Genomic DNA, 17,949 nt, shown 5'->3' with positions numbered 1-17,949 from the left:
GTCTTGTGTGCTATTAATACAATGCTCTCCGCCACTTCCGCCTCCAGAAGTGGATTTGCGATTTGTTTCTCAGGCTGTTCTTTCCACTGGAGCCCGGCGCAGTAAACTAACTCGAAACTTCTGCATCAAGGAGAAGGTCTCTTTTAAAGTTTTGCTTGGCTTTGCTTTCAAAGCGGTGTCTGTATATTTTAGAATATGTAGAATTTTCCTTTGATTTAGACCTCGCTCTTAACAATAGACAAGAGAAGATTTCTCTACTGAGTGCCTTAAACAAAAACAAACATATTTTGGTTACCCAGGCCTTGTTCTCAAAATGCTTTTTTTTTTTTTTTTTTTTTTTTTTCCAGAGAAAAATCAAACCCTACAAATTGTTACGCTGCTGCCAAAAAATTCCCTTAACTTCACGGACGTAGATAGACCAGTTTTTTGCCTTCTGACATGAACTAAACAATATTGTACACAGAGGAAGAAAAGGCATCTCCCCAGCCCCCAGACATTTACAGAAGACAAAATCCCCTCATCTAAACAACACAAAACATGCTCTTCTCCAAAATAACTATATATATATATTTTTCTTTTTCAGGAGATGTCCCCAGCCTCAGTCCTTGCCCACTTCTAAGGCCACGACGTTGGCTTTCCTCCTCCCCGGGACACAGCCCCTGTCTCCAGAGGGCGAGCAGACACACCTCGCCCTGTAGGAAGGCAGCTGAAAGCCACCGCTTGTTTTCCGAGCGGCAGCTATGCGGAAGACCACAAGAGCAGCAGCTCTGAGGCTGATTAGAGCGCTTAACACATGGAGAGCTTCTGGATACCGGAGAAATTATAGGGAAGACACTGGGCAGGCATTGCCATCTTAGGTTAAGATTTTTAATGCCGGGCAAAATAGGCTGTTGGAGTGAAAGCAGTGGAAAATAACTCGCCCAGAGACGGTGAGGTTTTTTCCTTCCAGTGCTGGGACTGGTGGGAACACCACATTTCCCCTAAGTACCACCAACAGCTGTAAGGTCAAGCCTTGATAAGATTTTCATGTCCATCAGCGTGGCTCAGACACAGTGGTCGAAGGAATTCAGGGGGGCTAAGGGACTGCTTGCACGTTGCAAAGGAGCCCCACGGGGCGATGCGGCACTGACCCAACGTGCTGTGCCCACTGCTGGACACCTTTGTGTATCAGGGACTGACTCCCTTTTTCTATTCAGCATTGCATCACTTTAACAATTTGTGATTTTCAAACTCATGTTGTAAAATCAGTGTAAAACCCTCTGTGTATTTTTTTTTTCATTTATTTCAAAGCCGACCTGAGTTTTTTTACCAAGTTACGGAAAGCTACTGCAAATTAAGTTACAACCCATCCTAAGCTTGTCCACACAGCGTTTCCATTCATAAGTTGAGCTGAAGCTTCAACCAGCCCAATGCTGAATGCTTCTCAATAGATGCTTCTTCTCCATAGTGTAAAGTCTGAATATGGTTTTTATCCTCCCAGGAAACTGGTGATGAGAAAGAGAAACAGGCTTTGGTCTGTAATAGCTCACATCGCAAACATGCTTTAGGCTGTTTGCTGTATGGCAACTTCTGCTGTACCACGAGCAGCTCAAATCACTATTGATGGTCTAAACTTAAAGTCAAGCTAACCACGTCTCAGATAAACCACAGTAACAGTCACATGCGTGGGCTGAGCTCATGGTAAACGTGAGATACTGCAATTCTGTAAAAGAGCATTAATGTAAGACTCGCTGCCTTGTGCTTGCCATGGGCTGTAAAGACTCATTTTACCAAAGCCCAGCTCCTGTCCAGTCAGGATAACTTGACTAGTCTCTGAATTTGCTTTATTTCTATAAGAAAGTTGGATGTCTTCTAACTAGGCTGGTGAAAAAAGAAAAAAAAAAAAAAAAAAAAGAAATGCATCATGGAGATATCGTACAAGAAAACTGCATATTGGCAAAAAAAAAAAAAAAGAAAAGAAAAAAAAAGTTATTTAGAAGTTGAGAAAGCCCACTTATCCATTAATACTGTTAAAAGTGATGTCTTGTTTTCTGGCTCTTGATACTGATTTGTTTTGTGATCATGGGCACAACATTTGATTTTCCTGGCTAAGGTGAATATTTAATACTTATTAGCCAAGTGGCAAAGGTGAGTAACATGGTTTGGAAAACACTATGAAATCATTTGTTGGAAGACTCTGCAAAGGTACAAAGATTAAAGGTAAACCTTATTAGACATATTTCTGACAAGCTCTTTAGCAGGTGAAGACGCATAAAACGTAGAAGTCGGAGTGAGGAGAATTAGCTCGAAATAAACTTTTACAGGCAGTCCAGATAACTGAAATAAGAAGGAGGCATACGTGGCCAGCCTGCATTACCATCTTTAGCTGCTGGAGCCTGAATGCCCCTCAGGCTCACCCGCACAGCCAGCCGCAGAGAGGCAGAGGCTGGCCCGGCTGAGAACCAGGCGCTGGGCTCCAGCTCCACGGCAGCTGGAATGGTTCCTCCGTGGGCAAGGAGCTTTTCTTCAAAACAGCTCCAAGTCAGTCTGGCCCACCTACATTGGCCAGGCCAAAGTAGGAATCGGTTGGGTTTGGACTACCCTTAAGCCCAGCTTCCTATCTAATTTTGGAATCTAATATGATGGGGCTCCTAATTAGGCTCCGGTGGTACTTAGATCCTCCCCTGCGCTCCTTTTCACCCATAAAAATAATCACGGGTTGGCTTTTAGCAGGAATCAAAATGAAAACAAAAACAAACAAAATATCCCTTTCAAGAGAGATATTTGAGAGAGGAAGAGGGAAGAAAGGGGGAAGAGAGGTGCCTTTTTCCCATTGCCAGGATTCCTCTGTGGCTCCTCCAGACCTGCCAGTATCCACATCACAGTTCCCGGGGACTTCCTCTGCGGAGCTTGTGCGAGACGCTGCTTCCAATGAGCCATTTCATCTCGGGCTTATGTTGCACAGATTCTGGGTCAGCAGCCCTCCTGGTGTTTTGGAGGCACTTGCTTCCTTTCCTATTTGGTAAACCGGTCACCTTCTGCAGAAGGTCTCATTTTCAGCCCTCAGTCCCGAGTCCAGATCCCAGCTTTTGCTATCTGCGCCCTAAAGGCTACCTAAATATTTATGCTCCTTGTCGCAGAGGTCTCTGCTCTATATGTTCCCCTGACAGGCTTTTTGCAGCTCTACGTGTTCTCGTCAGTCAGAAACCATCCTGCAGTGATGACTCCCACTTTATGGCCAGCAATCTAGTTAATGAGCTCAGGGGTATTTTGAACGTATTCATCAATCCCCATCACTTCTGAAGCATTTTATTCTAATATTTTTTACAATGTTAGTTCTGACCTTCTCTGTTTTTAAGTTTATCTTTTAGCTGTATCACAATTATTTATTTCAGCTTCAATGAAGTTTTTTGGCTGGGATTTTTCTTTCTGTGGGACATGGTTTTATTTTTGTTTTGAATGGCAGCGATACACATAACTAGCTGGCTACACTTAACAGGAATGACCTACAGATGTTCGATCCTATTTCTGCACAGAGGGACACGTATCATGTCACACAGTCGACGTCAGTCCATAGAGACTACAAGCCTATACACCTACAGGAGATAGAAGAATTGATCTAGGAGCCCCTCTGGGGGCTCCCACCTACCTAAGGGTAAGTAGATTCAGAGAGATCTCTCAGTAGCTATTAAATACAACAATCCAGATATAAACCTCCAGCTTTGGAAACCCCTACAGCTTGGGGACGTATACATTCTGGATTTGCACTCTATGGGAACTGAGCAACTGCTTTTGGCCACTCTGAGAAGGCAGATGGGTCCTGGGTCTAAGTTGGTGGGGCTGATGATGAACGAGGATGCTGACCAACACTGCTCTCCTCTGCAAGGAGCAGCTTTGTGCTTATTTTCATGCTGTCCCTGAAGCCAGGGAGGAGGTGAATAGCCACAGAGCTATCTCATTATCATCCTTCAAACCACACCCTTGCATTCCCTTCTGACTGATGCTTACGGAAACTCAGCTCTACTGAGGCTGCAGCCACTGCTGTCATGCTGAACAACCATCGCTGGCTCAATTCACGTTTCCTTAATTCCCTCTTGTATTCTTTTGTACAACGCGTCTTGTAACCGGTTTCATTGTACTTAAGAGTGTGAACTCAGAGAGGACAGGGCCAACCTCTCATTTTTTCCCTGCCTTTCTATAACGGTATAGTGCTTAGCACAATGGGCTCATGGTTTGCAGCTCAGACTTTCCAACACTACCGAAACACAAACAAATACTAACAGCCGCTGCGTATTGCATGGTCAGAGGTGATTCCAGCACAGGCCCATTAGCTGCTCACAAATATAACCATTACTTTGATCACTGAGCTGCACCACCTGTAGAAGCCAAACTCTGGTATATGAGGGCACAACCTCATGCAAGTCCTTGTCAAGAAGACTGAGTTCCAGTTCTTGGAAACCTCCTTCCAACCCCACGCTTAGCTTTCAGCACAACAATACATGGCATAATTTCAGTATGGATTTAAATATAGGCTTTTATCACCTAAAAATGAAGCAGTTTTTACACTTGGTCCTGTACCTGTGCTGCAGTGCTGCTTTCCAAGCAAGCTCAACCTAATAATACAAACTAAAACAAGGTGGACAAACTGTTAGCTGCTGGATTCATAATATCCTGCTAATGTTCATAATATTCTAGACCAAATGTTAGTGTATTAAATAAAATGCTTGCTTAAAGGAAAAGGGCATAAACGGCACTGATACCTACAGTTCAGACAGCGACAGCCCAGCTAACCATCAGAAATAATAAGTGCAAACCGTGCATGTAGCATTGCCAGCACCTCTGAGCTCATGTATAGGCTTTTTTCATCCCAGCTGAACTAACGAGGCTTTGTGGTACCGCTCCTAATTCAGGTGTACCATCCTCCAGTTCTCAGCTCCAGAGAAATGTGATGTTAACAGGCAGAAAGATCAATGTCTCCGTTTTCAGAATTAGCCCTTGTCTTAAACCTGCCTGTCTCTTTCTCTCCAGTGATGCTCCCTTTTCTCAGCACAGTTGCTTCTCTTTCTCACAAGAGCTCCAGGAGACCTTTTCTGGCCTTCCACACTCAGCTGGGTATCCATACGCTACGACAAAATACGGTAAGCTTTAACGGCCACCACAGGATAAAAGGTCAAGTGGGTGGTTAGAGAGACCTTCGGGAAAAACAGCCAGGAGGCTTGGAGGTGACGTGGCCCAGACTGGGGTGACGAAGCAGCACACCAACCCCTCTCCTCTGCCACGAGCATCTCTAAAAGGTCACAAAACCCCTGCATAATGTGCACGGTACCTCTTTTACCAGAACTAAGCTTCTTCAGGAATGAGTGCTTTGCCTGGGCTGAATAATCTCAAGGGTTTAATGCAGTTTTAACTCTCTTCTCGTAAAACTGCCTGTGGGATAACCATGAAAGTGGACAGCCAAGAGGCTGCTTGGCCATATACCTGTTACATGAAGGACCACAGCGCTCTGAGATGAAGTTTTTCCTTTGCTATTGACAGAACAAATCCTAACTAAAATTGTAGGGAAAAGCCCCAGTGATGATAACTGTGTTTCTCTTAATGAAAGGTTAAAGAATTCCTGAAGGAACTGCAAAAGCCCACAAATTCAGTGAAAAATGCCTTCTCAATGCCTTTTTTCTGGTGGGTTGGAAAAGCAGCTTCACATCAGTAATTCAACCCAAACCAGCTCCTATTCATCAGATACCGTAGGAGAGGTCTGACTGACTAGGGAAGGGAACTTCCCCTATTTGATACGGTGTAGTGAGCCTACAGCAAACAAAAATCGCCAAAATGCTTTTCACTCCTCCATCCTCCTCACGAGTCAAATCAGTTCTGCATCCCGCAACATCCAGCAACCCTCAGACCCACCACAGAAATCTCCTTGCTCACCCACCTCCTTTCTAGGTTGGTCACTGCCACAACAAGACCTAAGGGAAACCGCTCGAGGCACCGAACTGAAAAACGGCGCTGCAGTCTGGCAGGCAAAGCTGTAGCAAGTTCAAATGAGTGGAAACTAAAGTTGGACAAATTCAGACTAGTAATGAGACCCACATTTCCAAAGTGAGCTTAATTAACGTCTGCAACCAAAGGTTGTGGTGGATTTTGCTTCCCTGGAAATTTTTAAATGAAGACCAACTGAGTTGGTTTTTTTTGTTGTTGTTTTTTTCCCAAAGAGGTTACTCCTGAGTTCAAATGAGAGCTAATTTGAGGAAAACTGGCAGCTGGGTTCAAAGCAGATGATCACATGGGCTTCACCATATTAATAACTTCTCAACCTATATATCTGTGCAAAGCCCCTTACAGCAAATATTCTCCCCTGAGCTTTATATACAAGGCTCCACCATTGCTAAAAGTCTTTTCTCCCCCCAAAAGCTTGCAAGGTGGAGGGCACAGCCCTGCCTCAGCCTTCCTGGGATGCTGAAGCACCGCGTGCACTGTCCGCCACATCAGTCTGGGGCAGCAGCTTGCAGCAGGGCACGTGTGGGTGCCTGCTTCCAGCCAGTGGTGCTTGCTGGGACCCTCCACCACCCACACACCACTTCTGTGGACATGGAGAACCTGTCGCAGGCATTGCCTGCTTTGATCCTTTCCCTTGCTCTTTTTGAGTCAGTCTGAAAGCTACTATGAAGAGATTTCTAGATTAGTGTCCCCAAATACCCTCCCTTTACGCATATGAAACAGTTCCTTCTCCCTTAATAACATCCTTTAGGAGCCACGTGAAGGCACGCACCTTCATTTTATCTCATTCATCTTCCTCTTCTTCGCTGCCTACAGTTTTTTTTTTTGATCAGCCAGAGAAAGCCTGAACCACTCATACATCTCTTACCTTTTCCTTCTGTCACCAGTGTAGCCCAATATCACCGGTATCAACACTTTTTAATCTCACAGCCAAACTGGATGTTTCAAACAGTTTTCCTTTTCTGCTGAAACACCCACAAAGAGTGGAGGAGGAGACTTGGACAGCTGCAATGTGGGGCCACCAACTACTACTAAACCACTTCAGAAAGGTGTCGTGAAGCTCTGCTGGGCTCCAGCATTCCCTCCCTGACCCAGAGCTGGCCAAATTCTTCATGGCCACAAATGCCAGGAAATTTCAACCAAAGACAAGGCAGCTTCAGCTATTTCTATCAGCAGTAGTCTTTGCCTCTTACATTGTACTTTTAGGCGTAAGGTTTGCAAAAATGGGTCTTTCAAGCTGCACAGCTTCTGGATGGTATGATGTACTTTTCTGCCTCTCCTGTACCAACCCCAGTCACAGACTGAAGGACCAAATTCTTCCCTGCCTATATTTTATGGAACCATGTCAAAAAACTCAAATTGTTCAATTAATTGAACAAAATTCAATGCAACAAAGACTCAAGGCCACAGAGAATTAAGGGCAAAGTAAGTGATCCTGACCATCCTTATCTGATTTTGCACATGTAACAGAGTTTCATGTATGGGGTTGAATTCCCTCTCTGCATACACACATGGTAGGGCATCAGTCAACACCACTGGCTCCATCCTACTGGCTGTGCGAGCCAAGCACAGTGTCCTTCTTGCTTCACTGACTTCACTGGAAGTTACTCAGTGCTTTACGGGATCGGATCTGGAGGCTGTACGTGACTTTGAGAAAGAAAAAAGCTCTACAAAATATTAATAGTCTATTTGCTTCTAATTGTGATTGATAGAGATGGTTCTGGGAGGTGTGTAGGACACGAGATGCCTCGCATGGCCTCAGTAATTCTTTAAATATGGTGCTGGTGACAAAGGTGAGCGAGATACTACATGGGTGCACACATAGCCAAAGAATCAGCCGTCCCCATATGTCAAAAACCAGCAGCAATTCCACCAAGAGAATGGAGAAGTCATCACATGCCTTTGCGCAAAGACGAAGCAAAGAGCTCGATCTCACAGCCTTATACTAGGAGTTTATTGACCTTATTGGGAGTACACCTATAGGTAATGAGTCAGGACCTGGCCTTTTGAAAGTCTGGAATCAAGTGCCCGATTGCTCCATTAACAATTAGCATTCTGTTTACAAAACCCAGCAGAGTCAGTAAGAATAATCATTACACAACATGCTCAGACTGTGATTCCGGTTTAAGTTAATATAATTTTAATGAGTTCTTCAGAAAAGGCCTGGCACTTATGGAAAATTTCCTTAATTAATATCAGACCCTAAATTAGTAATAAAAAAAGCCCTGAGTATCATTTGGTCTCAAGCTGGAACTAAAGTATGTTTTGGCATCATTACTAACTGTTAGCAGCAAGTTCTGGAAACAGATGCAAATCTTGATATGTGTCCTAAATATAAAACACATTGCAAAAAAAAAAAAAAAAAAAAAGCTCAGATAAAAATATATCTATACATCCACATGTATTTGAGTGTGCTATTTCCTGCCTGTATCAGCAACAAATTTATTCCATTTAAAAACATTCCACTTGTTTCTTTTTGGTATTTTAAAAATCCCTTATTTCAGGAATAAAACTCTCTCCCTCTGCCTTCATTTTTCCTGTTTATTTCCTCTCCTGACAGCAGTTTTAAGTAAATGAAAAGGGCTTAAAGACACGCATTATAATACTCAACCGTCTGAAAATCGGCCCGCTTGTTTTACCACCTAAATGTGGGTATGGGTGCCTAATTTGAGGCCACCCACACGAGAAGAATTTGGCCCTCATCCTTGAGGTAGGGAGCATGCAACGTATCTTCTGGACAACCGCTCCAATGAGCAATTCCACCCGGGAGAGACGCTGCTACTGAAACCCCACACACGAGTGCCAAGGTGCTGAGATTCCCAGGTGGCACCGAGTGGGCAGGAGACTAAAAATGGAAAACCTGCGGTAAACAAAATAAACAGTACCGCTGAAAAAATTAAAGAAATAAAAAAAAAAAAAAAAAAGAAGAAGAAGAGAAGCTACAAGTTGAGGTAGGGTAGCAAAATGAGCGGGTTGTTTCTGAAAAGAACAGAACCTCCCCAGCTCTCCCGAGTTCTCGCTTTGCCCTGAATCAGCGTTACCTCGCAGTGGAAGCATGGAAAAGGAGCTGGGAGAAATGGAGACAGAGACAACCTTGAGTCTCTCTGCTTCCATTAAAAAAAAAAAAAAAAAAAAAAGACAGAGTGAAAATTGTTATAGTCACCAAGAAAAACATCACAGTGGAGTGTGAGCGCACCAGAAATGGAGCTGGCTTCTTGGGTTTGCCAAGAGCCTGAGACAATATTGCTGAAGCGTGAACTGCCCATTCATTTCAGGAGCTGCTAACACAAACGCCTTGCTGGCAATGGCTACGGGATTAACTATTTCTCTGCTCCCCAGTGCACTTAGGGAGAAAAAAAGAATTGTATTGTGAAGACAGCTCTAATGTCTTTTCTTATGAAGGCTCCAGTCCCGAAATGTGCTGAGTACATCTAATGAAGTTAGTAGGAATTAAGGGATTCAGGAGTAGCTACTTCATAGGACCACGGCTTTTATTCAGTTAGTGGTTGTAAAGTTTTCTGAGCTCCCTAGAGGAAGACAGACGACTTCCCTTTCTTCAAGTCAATATTTTTCGAAGACCGAATCCAAAAAAATAAAAAAAGGAAAATCCTTATTACAAAGATCATGCGTGCACATGACATTAAGTAAAATCCAAGGCAAACCAAATTCAGGCTTAGAAACCCAAGACGACAACCAGTAGAGGACCTCAAGAAAAGCCAGCACAACCCCGTGAGCCACTTCCTCATTAAGGAACGAACTCCCAACCCAGAGGGTCAGCTGCAGCTGCCTCCCTGAGACATGTTCTCCTCTGTTTTATGATTTGTAGCCTTACAAGAATGAACATTAAATTGTGTAAAAGAGTGGTACTGTCACTCATTAGCGCATGGCCAGAATTTGCAGGGTTGGATTTATACTTGCCAGCCCTCAATGAGCCGGGAGAACTGGAACATTTCTTAAATTCAATATCGGATTAAGGTCCAGGATGGTCCAAAATGATGCTGTGATATCCACAGAGTGAAACGAATTGATGGGAAAGTTTGGCTACACTGAAGCTAGCAAACAGCTCAAGGCTGGAGCCTTTCTCTGGCTCTAGATCCAGCCTGTACGGTCTGGCCACAGCTGTAATACTAAATCCTTTTAGCTTCCACAACAGGGTAGCTGCCTACGAGCTGCCCATCAGGAATAGGTTCAGGACTGTGCTCATTTCCAAGGCGGGACCTGCTTGGGAGCATGCTGGCCAGCCCAGCTCCAAACCAACCCTGCTGACAATGAAGCAGCCCAGGCCCTGCTACCATTGAATTTATCAGTATAGAGATTCCTTTATGGCCATTTCATTTCAGGGGTCTGAGTCTGCAGACTTCTTCTGCCCACAGGCTGAGCCCAGTGTGTCCCTCACCTGTCTCGGCATGTCCCGGTTCAATGACACGGTAAATGTAAAGATAGAAAAGTTCACCCAGCACACTGAGGGGACTCCAGTGCGTGGGAAGGGCACAGGGGCACAAAGCCAACATCCCCAGCTTGTGCCATTCACAGCAATGTGTCCCAGCTACACAAATGCAACTGTCTGTGAAGACGGTCACCCTGGGGTTGAAAAGGGAAGGTCTGGTGATTTGTAATGCTATCTAGCATCACTTTTATCTTTCTTTCTTTTGTTATATAGGCATTTTTCAAATGCTGTTGCTCAGAATAGGCTCCTTCACAGCCAGCACTGGGCATATTAATGTTACTGAGCAAGTCCTCCAGCAGCTGAAGACCTTGACCCTCTACGTGTCTCTCAAAGGTGGAGAAAAAAGCAAGATTTTGCATTTAGGTGGAAGCATGAGCAGAACCAGTATAGAAGTCTCCCTGCCTCCCTTCTCAGGAATATTCTCAACACAAAAATTCAAGCTCAAACCCTGAGAGCCAAGAGAGAGGCCACGGTGAGGCAGACCCCGGCTGCGTTAAACCAGGACTGAAGCGTAGCAGTGCTGTGACATGGGCATGTTTATTGGACAGCTAAATCATCCCTTTGGGATTCACCTCACCAAACGCACACTATCAGATCAGACATGCCTGCGCCTGAGCTGCTCACCGAGCCGCACTTTAGAGCCATGGACAGAAACAGGCTCCTGCAAGGCGCCACCAGGGACCAGTACAGCTCATCTGCAGACTGGTCAAGTGAATCGAGTCCTCCAAAGGCTGCTTTGTCCCCAGTGACTCGAAAGGGAGCTCAGGGTGACTGTCTCAGGTACCCTGTGGGCATCTAAACTCAGAGGAAACCCTCACCTCCTTCAGCCACTGCACAACAACCCTCTTGTGACTGCAGGAACAACGCAACCTGTACTCTTTGCTCTGAACCTTGCATGCGCCAAAGACTTGCTGGATCAGTCCCAAAGCTTTATGTAAAATGGCTCTGATGTGTATTTATATGAATCATACACATTAATTACATAATAGACACTTATGCTCCTCATCCCACATACAGTTTGGTTATGCATAGAACACAAAAACTGAGTGCCTTCACTATGAATCATGCAATAAGACTACATCCCCCAGGCAAAACTCTCTCTAAAATGACCATGTTCACATATTCCCATGGTTTCCACTACAATATTATTTAATTAAGAATATTAATCTGCTAGGCCACCAACTTTCATTGTCTTTTGGGGAAGTCTAAGCAGACAGGTATTTTAATAAAATACGGGGAATCCTGCTCTTTTTATAATTGAGTTGATGCAATAAGGTAAGTCAGTTGTATGGCCTCGTGGGCTTATTTTTAATTTATTCTTGATATGAACATGAGACACATATACCAGAGAGATCATCGGTCCAAAGGTTGCATGAGTTTTTCCAGCTAGTCTTTGGTTTTTTTTTTTTTTTTTTTTTTTGCTTTTCGGCTATTGCTGTTGAATAATGCCCAAAGATGCGTGAAATATCATTAACTAGTTGCAGATTCAGCACCGGTCCCCATTTGCAGAATAGAAGATGAATATTAGAAGTTTCACACCTACGCTGCCATGAGCGCTCATTTGCACGTGCCTGCAGCATGCAAGCAGACATTTCAGCTGTGCAAAGCCAGCAGGTATGCGTCTAGACACTGGCACAACCCGTTCAGCCACATTACAGCAGCCTGCCCGAATAACGCCTCGGGATTGCAGCCTGCTGCCCTTTTCCCCTCTCCCATGGGGCTGAGAAATGTATGAATGGATTGGCAATCCCCTGTCAGCTCCCTTCCCGTGGGCCTGAATCAATTTTGATGCTCAACACAATGACCACAACTGTGGTTGAAACAGAGGTCTCCTCATCACCGAGAGATGCACCCGTCCCAGGATGGGGAGGAACACAGGCGTTCTGGTCAAGGGATGGATGTGTTTCCAGTCGTGGCAGTATCATCAAAAATAGCTCTTGAGGGCTGCCACTGACCGTACAAGCAAGAACCACTGGGTTGTAAGCCGCCTTGCTTTTTTAGATGGCATGTTTTCAACCCCTGGGTGAGCACAGCCTAAGCAGTGGTCTAGGCGAAGCCACAGTGGCTTGCAGAAAGGCTGGGTGATGCGAAGCTGGGGCAGGTAGGAAGTCCTGTGCCTGTAGGTGTGACATCCAAGGCCTAAGGGGGAAGCTTTACCCATTTTTCCTCCTGTATGATGTTAAGCAACAGGCAGTAAATATGGCATTCATTAAAATTACCTTGTATATTTTTAACAGCCTCGATAATCAGATTTCTGCCACCGTATTGGGAAGCAAAGTTTGTTTTTATTCAAGGCCTTGTAAAACACTAATTCCTCCCTTATGCACTGAGGATGCCTGAAGTTTTCTAATACTTTTAGAGTTCTTTACTAGTTATTTTTCCTCATCAAAGCTCTGTTCTCTTCTGAAAGATGTGTTAAGTAACTGAATAGAGGCTCCTTTCTCTCAGAATGTGAAGGATAAACTGGTTGCTGTAATGGGCACCTCTAAACCTGCATTTCTCTCTCTACTTTATGCACAAAAGGGACCAGATCCTGCCCTCCCATCCTAAGGCAGTACACGAAAATTTTCTTCTAGGCAGAAACCCTGGGGAAGAACTGCAGCGTTTGCAATAGGGGCTGCAACACATCTCCTTGACGCCTGAGAGCCAGGGCTCAGCCAGGAACGCCGTTCTGTAATTCTGAATGTCAGCAAACACTGCAGACAACCTCTGGCACTTGTGTGGAAGATCAAAGCCCCCTTTCTCAATTCTGAATCTAATTGGAAGCAAGATCCCCGTGTTGGAAGAAGGTGAGAGCCTCATGGAGATGTTGGTCGAGCCCCCAGAAGATGAATGGCAAGAAAAGCGATGGCAACCGACCGTGGAATACAACAGAAAAGTTCAGGCCGCGGCCACATAATGTACACAGCCAGGTCGTTTAGTCATTCTGCCTGTGCCCACATGCCAGGCACTCATGTCTGAATACACACAGACAAGCAAGGGCTGCAGGGCAAGTACGCGCGGTGCAGCTGCCACGGTCCCAGCCGAGCCTCTCCTGGAGGTATTGCCGGAGGCACAATTGCAAAAATAACTGATTCAACAACACAGACCATCAGGAGACTCCGACTCAAAGGGAACTTGTTTCGGGCCAAACAAAGCATTTCCTCAGCATCAAGCCAATCTAGTTTTCTAAACCAAGTCAGCGCATTGCATGGAGAGCCCACAGGAACCTGCTCCACTACCCCACAACCCTTGGCCCACATGGAGACATTTGGCATCTCTGAAAATGCAGAGCGTGCTAGGACCACAGAGGCTTTTGCAGCTGTTTGTTTGAGAAACAAAGCTTCCCTCTTCCAAGATGAAAGAAATCAAGGAGTCCAAACTAATCAAATCCTACATGCCTGCTGGCTGAAGTTCAGCTTGTCAGTGATGCAGCTCAGTGGAGTGATCAACATTTCCAGCACTACGAGCTTGGTGCAAGGGGAGAACATGACAGCAAGAAATTCACCTGGCTGCAAGTCAAACAGGTGTATGGCAGCAGAATCCAAGATTATAATAATATCTTGCAAACATGGAAAAAATAGATGTAATAAGACTGATTCTTTGGTTTTCATTAATGAATCATAAAGGCTTTCTTTACATTACACATGCTTTTTGGCATACGCTGCTAATATTTCTACACTTGCAAGGTTGGAATTTTCATACTGAGCCACCCTCGCCTAAGGTTCCTCATTTTTGGCAAGCTATAGAAGGTGACTGTGTGCCATGACAGGCTCTATCTTACTTTGGGGCAATCAGATTACTTCACACAGATGGTTTTATCACTGAGACCACTACAGATGAATTGCACCGCATGTAAATGTACATTTGTTTGATAAAAAAAAAGTCTCAGTTCCTAGCTGCCGTCTTGTCTATATTCCTAAACATATTTCCTCTCTCCTGCATCATTCCAAAGCACAATTTGTCCAATCTTTACCCTAAAGTGACTCAGCTAGTTTCTGATAGGCATCTTAAGTACTCATTAACTAAGGAAATAGGCTTTCTTGAGTTACTGGATTAAAATGAGGGAGAATGAACCTTAGCCTTAACTACTGAAGAAATAAAGGCCTCTATCTAACATCACACACAACACAGAAGTAAAACACCAAAAAAAAAGAATATCACAATTATGTTAAAACACGTAAGCAAACATCCTCTTATGGGGGGTTAAAAAGAATTTGATCATAGAACCAGGTTCGCAATATTCACAGTAAAAAATATTCTGATCTGAAATGAACCTAGTGACAATCAAATGATACATGCTCCAAACAACACAGCAGCTCTTCCACTCCAAAAAGAAAGGGACTTTGACCCCCACCCCCCGTGCAGTAACCCTGTTATCACTGACTGAGCCTTGTGCTTCCTACTAGGGTTTGTCTGCAGCCATTTAGGCAGCCTCTGCCAGTCCTGTACCTATCTGCATAATTGTTTTAGGAGAAACACGGTCTTTACCTGAGAGGCGTCTGGGCACATCGGTGATGGCTGGAAGTCCTGTGCCTCGAGTGGAGGACAGGGGAGTTGTGGAGTGAATGGACGGTGAAGTCATCTGGCTCAAGTAGGATGGGTAAGACTGGTCGTAGGACCACGGCGGGGATGACTGTGCCTGCCTGGGGTCTGGAAAATAAGAGAAAGAGAAATTAAAAAATGAGGAAGAGAAATTTTAGGGCACCAACAGTCTAATTGAAAGAAAAGAGATTACTGAACACTCACACAGTGCTATAAGGAATGAGAACGCAATGAAGCACAACCTGCTCCTCTAGACTCAACAACTTTAAGATTTGCTCAGTGCTTCTCCCTCCCCATAAGACATTTCGGGGGAAATGAATGGAGCAGTGAGCAGAATTTAAGAAAGATCTAGCAGCTGTTCTGTAAACTCCTGATATCTCTTGTCCAGGTCTAAAAGAGCGTTACCCCAGGACTCCCCAGTCCTCAGGGATGTGGACAGATAAACTGACAATAAATTAGAGACACTAGGCATGCTGCAGCTGAGCTTAGGAAGTGGACTTTAGAGGCAAGAAGACTCCAAAGTCAGCACTTGGCACATCTGTCAAGCTGTTATCCAGTTCAAACATTACACAGAAGTGTTTTTAGTACTGAAAATGCTCTCCGAGAAGGAAAATGTCATTAATCTTATTAGCATCTGTCCAAAAATGTCATATTTGGATACTGGCCCAATTACCTACAGTCATCTCAATTAGAACAATATGAAACCAAATGGTTTGGGATAACTATCAGAAGCTAATGATGCCTTTTCACATTTTTGTTATAACTCACTATGGAGGAAATTATTTTAAGGATAAATACAGTTTATTTTTTGCTGAAACTCTCTGGTGGATTGCATCAAGTGAGAAAGAGGGAGGGGTAATTTTACCCACTAGCGTTGGGATTCCCAAACCATTTGTTCTCACTTAATATCTAGTGATAAAGACACCACCAAATTCCTCATCAATTAATTATTAGTTTCATTTCTTTATGTTCATAAAAACAAAGCATTTTCAACCCAAAGCTTTTTTTGGGCAATCCCTCATAAACAGAAAACTATTTCTGAACTGGTTCACAGAAACTCTAGCACATCCCTCCAAATTGTCCGCAATATTTTCGGTGGAGCACATCAGGTCTAGTCAGTTTGGAGAACCTGCAATATCAGAGCACTGTCCTAAGGCCCTGCTTTGCAGACAGAAATGTGATAGCCACATGGCATAAGCAAAGGCACTTTTTCAGGAAATTCAACTCATTTTTTTTTTTTTTTTAACTCCTTTCCCTGCTCTTCCATACAGCTAAACCTTGTAGTTTCAGCTATTTCTTGTTTATTTTTTCTTTCAGACATGATTTGTTTGAAGAGATGTCTGGAAAGCAGATACTTCCTTGAAGCAAAATAACTATATAGATTGGAAAAAAAAAAAAAAGAAAAAAAAAAGACTTTCCAATTTAATTTTAAGAGGATTTTCCCTGAGTTTGCCATTTATATTAGAGCTGAGTAATATAAATGGTTAATATAAACTCCTCAGAAATCTGAAGGACACTTGATCATTAAATGTAATGAACTTCTTTGTTTTAACAATTTCAAGGCTAGGGTTGTATAGATTGGCGCAGGTTCAAATCTGACTGACTGCTCGTTGTTATATCTGATATCGACATATTTCTCTGCCTCATTCCACTACTATAATTCACCATTCAGTCAATGGTAAATGATCTTCAACTGGGAACGGAAAGCCTACGCTTGCTGGGAAAACAATCTTAAAATTAATGATGTGTCAGGATCACAATCTCAAATCCACGCTCCTTCAAACTCCACAAGCTTTTCAATTTCTGTTTCTGAATCCAGAGCAGAGACCCTTAAAGTTTTGATTTCAGGTCAGCTCCAGTGCTGGAAGGAAACTGTATAGCAGGTAAGGATTGAGCAAAATCACAGCAGAGGATGTTTTCACAGGATTTTGGTCTAAGCTGGGGAAAACATCAGGAAAGGAGCTGCCTTCTGGAGGTTCAGGCCACTTCTGTGGGGTAGTCATGGTGTGAGAAGACCTTGGGTGACCCTGGCACCCTCCCCACTTTGCACACCCACACTAGATTTGGTTTTCCACCTAACATCCTTAATTCAACAAGTATCAATGCTTTTGTGAGAAGAAGGATGAAGAGCAAAAAGTGAACAGACTTATGTGATCTTTTGAAACATTATCTCCTACGGCACCGTCAGAGGCAGAACATGGGGCTGGACAGACCATCTGTTGACCCAAAAGCGTTTCATATATTCTTAGGACATTTAGCCTAATTTGTACACTTCTTCTACAGATCATCCCCACTGCAGCACATTACCAGATTTCTTTTTTTTTTAATTTATACTTGATTTAAAATCCTCATGAACCCCAAACCGTGAGATTTTAAACTGCAAAGTATTTTAGAGAAAGAGAAGAAAGAGAATAAACTGTTAGTGAAGACACTTAACCACTTCTAGCCCTTACACAGATCTCCCGTTGGACTTGGGTAATTTACCCAGCCTCCCTGTGATGCAACTTCTACCTAAATTTAAGTATAATAATGATAAATTATTCCCTAACTGTCTTGCATATTTAGTTGGTTGTTTCTTTATGGTGCTGGCACTGAGTATCTCATTCACAAAATGGGGTGCTTATCTTGGCTGGAAGCTTTCAATCCAGATGTTCAGGTGTGAACCTGAGCCCCTCTGAAACTAGAGTGCAAGAAACTTAGCTCCAGGGAAATGATATCATGTCTTCTTATGGAATAAAAAATAATCCTGAGGAAAATGTTCAACTGAATTGAAAATCAGAAGATGCCTGAGAGCTCAATGACTGAGGAAAAGGCCACAGAACACGAGGCTGGAGGGTAAATGTGATTTCTCCACACTGAGGCAGGGCCGAGGTCATGGCTAAGGTAGAGAATTTTGCCCTGTGGCTTCAAGCACTATCTTTGGCCTGTTGGGAAAGCGGAAACTGAAGGTATGATTTTTACAAGATCCTAGAGTAAATGCCCTAAAATCAGCCTCCACTCACCGA

At 43.8% G+C, this 17,949-nt stretch overlaps 1 protein-coding gene across 2 annotated transcripts in view; it reads right to left on the bottom strand.

The window, feature by feature from the left end:
• The window catches only part of RUNX2 (RUNX family transcription factor 2), a 154,729-nt gene that overhangs the window by 14,756 nt on the left and 122,024 nt on the right, over window positions 1-17,949 (bottom strand). For both annotated transcript variants that reach the window (XM_040554263.1, XM_040554264.1), the window contains one exon: window positions 14,891-15,052. In XM_040554263.1, the coding sequence (XP_040410197.1) occupies window positions 14,891-15,052 (162 nt within the window). The remainder of the gene's footprint in view (window positions 1-14,890; window positions 15,053-17,949) is intronic.

The sequence above is a fragment of the Cygnus olor genome, chromosome 3 (assembly GCF_009769625.2).
Source record: "Cygnus olor isolate bCygOlo1 chromosome 3, bCygOlo1.pri.v2, whole genome shotgun sequence".
Lineage (NCBI taxonomy): Eukaryota > Metazoa > Chordata > Aves > Anseriformes > Anatidae > Cygnus > Cygnus olor.
The sequence above is the reverse complement of the archived record's forward strand: the minus strand, read 5'-3'. Positions and strand labels throughout refer to the sequence as shown.